Source organism: Polypterus senegalus, chromosome 3 (assembly GCF_016835505.1).
Source record: "Polypterus senegalus isolate Bchr_013 chromosome 3, ASM1683550v1, whole genome shotgun sequence".
Classification (NCBI taxonomy): Eukaryota; Metazoa; Chordata; class Cladistia; order Polypteriformes; family Polypteridae; genus Polypterus; species Polypterus senegalus.
In genome coordinates, this window is record NC_053156.1 from 66,187,706 (window position 1) to 66,197,462 (window position 9,757).

The following is a 9,757-nucleotide window of genomic DNA, read 5'->3' on the forward strand; positions in this document are numbered from 1 at the left end:
TCTCTCTCTACGTCTCTCTCGATGGTGGCAACCCGCTTCGAGCTGCAGCCAGTTATGATCTTCATCTCATCCCACACTTCCTTCATGCTGTTATTCTGTAACTTCTGCTCCAGCTTTCTCCTGTACTGCTCCTTCGCCACCCTGAGCTGGACTTGAAGTTCCTTCTGCACACGCTTGAGCTCATGCTGATCATCGCCTTTAAAAGTCCTCTTTTTCTGGTTCAAAAGGCCCTTGATGTCACTTATAATTTATGGCTTGTTGTTAGCATAGCAGCGTACTGTTCTTACTGGAACTACAATGTCCACACAGAAGTTGATGTAGTCAGTAGTGCAGTCAACAACCTCCTCAATGTTCTCACTATGTGACTCCTGCAGGATATCCCAGTCCGTAGTTCCAATGCAGTCTCTCAGAGCCTGCTCTGCCTCAGGGGATATATATAATGAGTTTATATTTGTTGTCTTTTAGTCCTTTGGAATTTCATCAGTGTTCTTCAAAAAATAATCATCAATGGTTTCTATGTACTGACTAACTTACTTAAGCTTTCCAATATAAATGCTATTTTCTTAGATTGCAGCCTATTTAATCCAAGCAGTACATTTCCTCTATAATTTCCAAGTCACAAAGTACCTCTTTAGAGGTCCCTGTTACTCGTGGGAGGTTATTGAATTCTTCATATATAAATTTCAGAGCATTCACTCATTTACTGTTTGTATATTTTAGTTCACTGTTACCTTTCCAAGTACATCCTTTACTGTTCTTTTACTATTACAATATTGAAAGAAACTTTTTTGATCATATTTCGCCTTTTCTGCAGCATATTTCTCCAAGAGTCTTTTAGCTTTCCTCATATCCATTTCAATGGTTTCTCTCATAAGCCTTCCATTTATCACAGAAGATATTAGTCTCACGTGCATTATATACCGTATATACTTGCGTATAAGTCAGGTCTTGAAACCCGAAAAATCGATCATAAAATCAGACCCCGACTTATACGCCCGTTCAAAAATGTAACACTTAATTTTTTTTTTTACATCTTCTTGCTTCCTCCAAATCTCACACCAGTTTCTCAGATACATCAAATTTTGTTGCAGCAGCGCAGTTACCAATTTCTTTCACCACTTCAACGACTTTTAATTTAAAACCAGCTTCATATTTTCTTCTGATCGAACGCTCCATCGTAGATAAGGGATGCTCTTACGACAAAGGTGCATGAGAGTGTGAGATACACAAAACACAAAACAGTGCAAATGTCACTTCGGAATGGTACGGGTATTACCGTGTGGTCACGTAGGCACAATACATAGAAAAAAAAGGCAGTATTCTCCGTGGTTACTCTCTTAGGTGGGCGTTAGTATATCATAATCTTTTGGACCAATAGCGCAAGTTTTCCGCATTCTACGTATACGACTGACATTATAAAATACAGGAAATTATATGGTAAAATCAAACCCCGACTTATTCGTGGGAGAACTTAAACATGAGTATATACAGCAGCATTTTTATCTCCAAAACTTCTTTTTAAGCTTCTTGCATGTAGAACACTCTTAAACCTGCTGCACAACAACACTGTTCACACTTAAAAGCTCATTACAATGTATCATATTTAGGCTTTTGCTGTATCTGCTGAATTTTTTTCCTATTAAAATCAAACTTCACTGTTGTAATCTTTGAATACGCACACTACCAAAAAACTTTGAAATGTATTATAATATGGTCAATAGATCCTAATAGCTCAGTATCATAATACTACATCTAGACAATCTTCCCGATCATTAAGACTAAAACTGAAAATGTTGGAACTGATAACATCATCATTGTGCAATACCGAAATGTTAAAAATTAATAATAATAATAATTAGCTTAAGACGATCAAAATATTTTGATCCTCAATTAAATCATGACAATCTCATTCACTTAACTGAGTCATTACTGTATATTGCTATGCTCATGATATTCACATTTTCTGTTATCATTTAGTATGTTTGTTATTTTGAGATTTATTGAAGAGTTTTGATCAGAGAATTAATTATTTTGTGCTATGTGCAGTAGGTTTTTGTTAAAATATTTTTTTCATCTTATTGGTAAGCCATATTGCTTTCCATATGGACATTGTCATTTCGTTAGAGTTGCCACTGCGTTGCTACTCTCAGGTAGCCAGAATTACATGCTGGTTTAAAGGTCTGCACCATGTACTTCCTGAAGATCCAAGATAATTAAAAACATTTTTTTTCATTGTTGTGTGATAGGCTTTAAGTGGTCTGGTATTAGACCCCTTGCTTTGTTTCTCCATTTCTGAATGAAGACAAAAGTAGGATTGACTTCCCCTTAACAAATTTTGACTTGGTTTATACTGGTCACTAGACTACAGTCGACTCTTCCTCCTTGTTGCAGCGGAAGTGTGCTCTGTTTATGTTTTTACTTGCTTCTTTTATTATAACACTGGATCACTTGACTATTAAGGTTTTGCATTACAAAAAGTGTTTTCAACTGCTAACTCAAAAATGCAGTCAGGTGTGACTGCTTTTGGCTCAAAGTGATTTCTGTTCAATTTCTATTTTAGCTGACAATAACTGTGCTCAGGAAGGAGACAACTATATGGTGTGAAGTACTTGGAAAGAAAATTATAAAATCATACTTTTACATAAATAGGGGCCATTTAAACCATATTTACCTAACATCCTCAAGCTGGAATGGTACTGCTGGCTAACACACTACTGTATTGTTCTCAAAATGAGGGAAAACTTTCCAGCATCTGTATTAAATTCACAAATACCCACATCCATCAGCGACCTCTGTGGTAATTCTAACATAATCTTGAGCAATTCTGTGGTGTAACGTCTTAATCGAAATTTTTAGGACCATCGGAGAGGGTAAAGGAGACAAAGCAGCTTCTGCACAGCCTGTGCTCGTATGTCAGGGAGTACTTTATACTAACTTATTAAGTAATTTAGGAATTTTATGTGTGCATGTAATGGAGGGGTTGCAAGGATACTTGGTGTCCAGCTGATTGAGGTTTTATCCCAGCTCATTCTTTATTGGCTGTATTGGTTTCTTTTATTTGTAATATTTTTCGCAACTGTGATGGTTTGTTCTCAGACACTGGAAACATGCCCCTGTGTCAGTCCTTTTATTATTTAATATATTCTATTTGTATATTGAGTAATGGATGTATGAAAATAATGTATGATGTAATTATTTCTGTTATGGCATTATAGCTATAAATGTGTGCACTCCTTCTGGGCCTGTACTCAGAAAAGAATGCTGCACAAAATAAACTCAAATTAAAAAGTGAAATTAAAGAGTTGAAATATAAAGCCAGCAGTTACACATTCAGATCCACCAGTATGATCTTGGGTAACTCAAAGAATACTCCTGTCTTGTAAAATGTCATGCTGATCATTATAAAAGGTTCTGTTTAAGAACACTAGGTTCTTAATTATGTTGTACTCTATAACAGCATAAGTGTGGATTTGACATTTGCCTCTGTCTCTGTATTGTTTTCTTTTAAGAAACATTATTATGACACCCAACCGGAAGAGTTCTCCCCACCCCCAGTAGCCCAAAGAAATACAGCAGAGCGACCAGAAGAGTTGCAAAACCAGTCATATGTGGCAGCTGGACCTAAAGAAGGTGCTGCGAAGGAGGGGCAAAGAGAAGACAAGGTGATTAAATAAGGAAAAAAGAAGGAAACTAGGAGACAGTAAAGTTAATACTGGGTGTTAAAAAAAAATCCAGGTTCAAATGTATCTGTTTGTTTATCCAATGATCTTCTTCATTAACAGCAAAGTAAAAGCCCAAGGGAACTGCCTAGAAGACTTAAAAGAGTAGATCTGCAGAAACTTTCAGTGCAGAAATTAGAGTCTCTGAGAGCATCGTTGATGCAGGCTGTCCAGGGTGAGTTAGAAATTCTGGGTGTGGTGTTCAAATGTATGTGTACAATGACTGTATGTCTACAGGTACTATGTTTATTGTAGTGGTTGAGAACTGGACAAAACAATTTGTGAGTAATACAATTGCTTACTACCCATCTTTATTTTAACTCTTACACACGCCTATTATCTGAACCCATTTCTCCTATTTAGGAACCATCAACTGTCGCAATACTGGAACAAAACCTTGACTAAGCCTCAGTCCATTGGACATTGAACATCAAGCCATAAGATTGCTAGTTCATTTCTCTCTATTGCCTGCACTCCAATTGTACAAAATCCATGCAAACAACTATAAGATGTCCTGAAGCCACATTTGATGAAAGTCTTAGCAAAATTTACAATAATAACAATAATAATAATAATGATTCCTGTCTTCAACTTCCCCAGCACTGTATTGGAAAGTGTTTAGAAATGGCTTGTTTCATGCTTTATTTCTAGAGTCAACGTTTTCAGCACCTAGCTGTTTATGTCATGATAATGGATTCAATTGATCCATAGCTAACCCATATAATGTCTACTATCACATGCACCATCCCTGTTTGATTTCACATTACTATTTGCTCCTTGGTAGCAATATTTTCCTCGTTATCAGTGTAGAAGACCAGCCATAAATAGACTGAATTAAAATAATTAGTATTTGTTTTGAACAAGCTTTTTTGTAAACCATCCTGTATTTCAAAATATATAATTGTCTACAGCATGCATCTGCACATACAGGCCATATGATAGAGTGGAGGTCGAATATCTTATTGTTGGATGATTCAATCCAACCTACCAGAATTTGTTTAATATCTGTTTTTAAAAACAAGGCTTCATTCACCCTTGCTGGTGTTTGCCCACACTAAGAGGCTGACCAAATATTATTTTATTTAATCTGACCTTCCAAATTATATCTGACTCTCTAAGTACCCTTAGCATGTGGCCATTTAAATCACAAACATGGGATGTTAGGTTTTTTCTTAGAATGCTAGCCCCCATGACAGATGTTTTGAGGCTTCTTTACTTTTTGAAACTAACTTGATATTACATTGTCCCAAAGCAATGAGTTCTGCACAATCAAATTACAGGTTAGCAAGACATACTATAATAAATATATTTTAAGAGCAGAATTAAATATATTATTTTTGAAATGAGTAAAAATGAGTAAAAATGGCCTAATAGACTGAACTGGAACAATCCAGCATAAAACTCAATTGAAGTTCTTCAGACATTTTTACTTGGACTAAAAGAGATCAAAAAGTAAAACACTTAATGGGAGCAGATGAGTGACTGTAGGAATGCTGCTGAATCTGTGACTCTTGCCCACAGATCTGAGCTCGGAGCTGGTATGTCTGCTACTGTGCCGGGACAAGCTGCAAATTGAAAGGGACGCCATCCTGACCGAGGTGGAAGACCTGACAGTGTAAGTGTTTACTCTTTCTTTTTAGAACCATGGTTACTTTACTTTTAAGTACCAGTTTGAAAGAAAAGTAAACATTATTTATTTTTTTGCTCCTGGTTAGAAAATGCATGTCCTGCTGACAAGAGCTTTGGGATTTGCCCAAGATCGGTAGCCATAGAGTAACACTACAAAAATATGCAATTTATACCACCTAACTTATTTTTATTATGGAATTCAGATACACACTCAATTGACATAATAATGGAAACATAGTTTAAAATACTGATCAAAATTTCTTGAGCCTGAAATATTAAAGAGAAACACCATTGCTATGCAATCCCTGGTCCTGGTAGAGAGTAACTAGGCGTTAATGAATCTGTGAAGGATTATTGTTTAATGATAACATGATACTTGATTTTGTGGTTTTCAGAAACCTTTTTTTCCTAGGTTCTGAAAAATCAAACACAAACTACAAACTGCACATTTTAGAAACCTACAATTCACATGTTTTAGTACACAGAAATTACAAAATCAAGAATACCTTGTTTAGGTCCACCCTCAAAATATTTTGATCCGGCAGGCCACTGGTGTGAATGTCTCTGACCAAACAATCAGAAACAGACTTCATGATGGTGGCCTGAGGGCCCGATGTCCTCTTGTGGGCCCTATGCTCACTGCCCTGCACCATCGAGCTTGATTGGCATTTGCCATAGAATACCAGAATTGGCAGGTCCACCACTGGTGCCCTGTGCTTTTCACAGATGAGAGCAGGTTCACCCAGAGCAATTGACAGACATGAAAGGGTCTGGAGAAGCCGTGGAGAACGTTATGCTGCCTGTAACATCGTTCAGCATGACCAGTTTGGTGGTGGGTGAGTAATAGTCTGGGGAGGCATATCCATGGAGTGATGCACAGACCTCTACAGGGTAGACAACGGCACCTTGACTGCCATTAGGTATCGGGATGAAATCCTTGGACCCATTATCAGACCCTGTGCTTGTGCAGTGGGTCCTGGGTTCCGCCTGGTGCATGAAAATGCCCGGCCTCATATGGTGAGAGTATGCAGGCAGTTCCCGGAGGATGAAGGAATTGATACCATTGACTGGCTGTGGTGTTATGGGTCCACAGCTCGTTGAGAAAAGGCCATTTGTAATAAATAATTGATGTGCTCGCGGCTTATCGAGGGGACGTTGGGCCATAGTGAGCCGCGGGACGATCCGTAGGGTGTGGGCGTTTCTCACCTAGTGCACAGGTGAGGAACTGCCCACATTCATGATTGTCCCGCGGCTAATGCTGCAGCTGCTGTGGCCCTCGTCATTTTAAAAAGAAGCGCGAGTCGGTTTTAGAGGAAGAAAGAAACATTCGGAGGGAAAAAGAAATGGCGAGAGAAAGAAGGAAAGGAGAGGACGGAGGTTACCGGGAGCAGGAGAGGAAGCAGACGGTGCGTGAGTGTGGTGAGCGCGATCGGCGCCGTGGACAGCTGCATGGAAGCTGGGTGTTAGGCCGACACCCTCGTGTTGGTGTTGATGTCGCTCCCGCTGAGCGATCAGGTAGCGGGAGTGACCAGGGAAGGCGACTGGCCGCGGAGAGGCCATGGAAAGGCAGCGGAAGTCGGGAGACTTGGTGGTGGGAATCCCCAACGTGAGCGACCTGGCCGTTGTGGGAAACCAAGTTCTCCGGGACTGGGATGAGTGCCATACCGAAGCCAGGGATCGGGAGGTCTCCAGTCTCGTGCGTGTGTTTCAGGAGGGCAGCTGCAGAGAGCGTCTTGCCTGCTGCGATGCCCAAACGGGATTAGCAGGTGAGACGCATACAGAAAATAGGCACCGGATTTTGTTAGTGTTTTAAGACTGCTTCCAAGAGAAGATTTTAACCTCACGATTTTAAGGATTGCTTTTTCTATTTATTGATTTTTAACCTCCACGTGTTCTTTTTATGGATTATTTATTTAATGAACATTGAAGTACTGCACTATTTATGAACACTTGTTTTGTTGGGTTTTTAATAAAAGCACTGTTACACTTTCTACCTTCCCCTTGCTCAGTAATTTGCCTCCATTGACTAGCTCACTCGGCAACATTATCGACGGTGTTGGGTTCAAGTGCTTCCAATAGCAATGGGAGTGTGGAGCCAGAACCCACATTGTCACACTGGCCCCCATGCTTGCCTGACCTAAATCCAAAAGAACACCTCTGGGACATTATGTTTTGGTCCATCCGACACCGGCAGGTTGCACCTCAGACTGTCCAGGAGCTCAGTGATGCCCTGGTCCAGATATGGGAGGAGATCCACCAGGACACCATTAGGAGCATGCCCCGACATTGTCAGGCATGCATACAAGCATGTGGGGGGCCATATAAACTACTGAGTACGATTTTGAGTTGGTGCAATGAAAATGGACTCGCCTGCCACATCATTTTTTCACTTTGATTTTTGGGGTGTCTTTGAATTCAGCCCTCTGTAGGTTGATAATTTTCATTTCCATCAAGCTATGTGGCACGCTTTCATTCCTAACACATTACCCAGTCCATAGCAGTATAGATATCCAGCATGATTTTTCCCATTGAGATCTGATGTGTTTTCAAAGTGTTCCTTTCATTTTTTTGAGCAGTTAATTTATCTGCCAACTAAAGGAATATTCCTCCTAAATATTTTGTTTTTGTGTGGTATGTTTTGTTATATGTTACTTGCCTCATGTAGTAGACAACCAAAGAAAAAATGTGTAATCTTTCTTTTCATGGAGAATGAACATAAAAAGTGTATGACATAATACCAGCTAATGTTGGAAAATATTGTATAACGGCAAACAATATGAAAAACATTCATGGGCAAAAAAAATAGTCACATAGCTTGTTTCCCATAATCCACATGTCAATTATCCAGTCTTTTGCTACGCAAAAGCACGTGCATTTTTCCCAGGAAACTTCGCTAACATCATAAACAAAAAACACATTCATGTAATACAGGGCTTTTAAAATGAAGACCCTCCTTTCCCCCTAATCCATTGGACAAGGGTCCTGAAAACAGAAACAGAATCCCCTCTGTGATATCTCTAATGGTCTTTTTTTATTAAACTTCTTGCACCACTGGCATTTGAAGTCAAATAAAGTTAACTCACAATTATTATGGTAAACAAGTTTGTGCTTCTAAAATTGGTCTTCCCTAGTTGACGATTAATTTTTTTCCAACTGTCATGCCAATATCATTTTAACTGCTGCATTACAGAAAACCGCAACACACTTTCAACTATAAGTAGCACTCTCAAGCCATACTAAGACCCAATAAGATGCAGAGATTTAATACTTTTTGATGCTCATGCTTTGCCTTATCTGTTGTGATTTTCTGTTAATATGAAAAGATGTCCAAACTGAAAGTCCTGGCTTCATCTTTACATTATTATCTCACCATTTATCCTTTTTTCATTTTATGTTTCCAGTATAGCTGAGAACAAGCAAACCAGGTTTGATCGGACCAGGCGACCATACCGCCAGCGTGAATGAACATGTGAACCTGAAATTGGCAACAGAAGAATGTTTATTCTAATTTTTAATACATTTCATCCAGAATCTCCACGTTACTAGAAGCAGACAGCTTTCAAATTTAGATGTCTCTTGTTGGAGGTCATGGTATTTCTGGAACTGGGCAGGAAAAAGCCGTGAAGATCTTAGCTAACTTTTGCTGCTGGCTGCTGAATCTGTGATAAGGATGAATTTCTCACACTAGTGGAATAAATCTGCAAGGATGCTAGGCTAAGCATCCTCAGGCTGAAATGCATACACAGTAGGATTCCAAATATGATTCCAAAAACTATGGTCTTGTTTTCAGACACACAGGCTTATCCCTTGGGGTGTCAGTACTATACTTTAACCATCTTACCTCTGAGCTCCTGAACAATTCTTTTATTTTAATAAATGTGAGAAGTGCTATAAACGAGGAAACAAAGGGGTTATTCACCTTTTATTAAAGGAGCTCTAAAGTATATAATGTCAAACAGACCACCCAGTATTTTTCTGTAAGATAACTAAAGTCATTCCAAATACCACAGATGAGATGCTTGAAGACAAAAACATTCTTTTTTACTGTTACAAGGAAAAAAGCTTTTCAGGAAGGAATTTCACAAAAATCTTTGACTCCAACCTGACCTCTTCACAAAGTCAACAAACTGCTTTCCATTAACTTCATTCTATTGCAAGCATTTGTGCTATTTTGTAGAGCAACATTGTGAAAGACCAATATGGATTGTTTTGCTGCTATCTGTCACTCTATTTTATTTGATGCCATCCACAAAAATATGGCAATTTATGGAGCAAACATGACAATACAGTAGCAAACCTGAAACTCTTGAGTCTATTACAAAAAAATTAAAAATTGTGAATAAAATAGTAAATAAATAAAAAACAAGTCATTAATACAAACCCCAATACTATGTGCTTGATGGGAAAAT

At 38.7% G+C, this 9,757-nt stretch overlaps 1 protein-coding gene across 4 annotated transcripts in view; it reads left to right on the forward strand.

The window, feature by feature from the left end:
* Nucleotides 1–9,748, forward strand: part of si:dkey-6n21.12 (schwannomin-interacting protein 1) — a 32,469-nt gene extending 22,721 nt beyond the window's left edge. For all 4 annotated transcript variants that reach the window (XM_039747397.1, XM_039747396.1, XM_039747395.1 and 1 more), the window contains exons 5-8: nt 3,510–3,662; nt 3,783–3,894; nt 5,241–5,334; nt 8,750–9,748. In XM_039747397.1, coding sequence (XP_039603331.1) covers nt 3,510–3,662; nt 3,783–3,894; nt 5,241–5,334; nt 8,750–8,813 — 423 coding nt within the window. In that variant the 3' untranslated portion in view covers nt 8,814–9,748. The remainder of the gene's footprint in view (nt 1–3,509; nt 3,663–3,782; nt 3,895–5,240; nt 5,335–8,749) is intronic.
* Nucleotides 9,749–9,757: the final 9 nt, after the last annotated feature.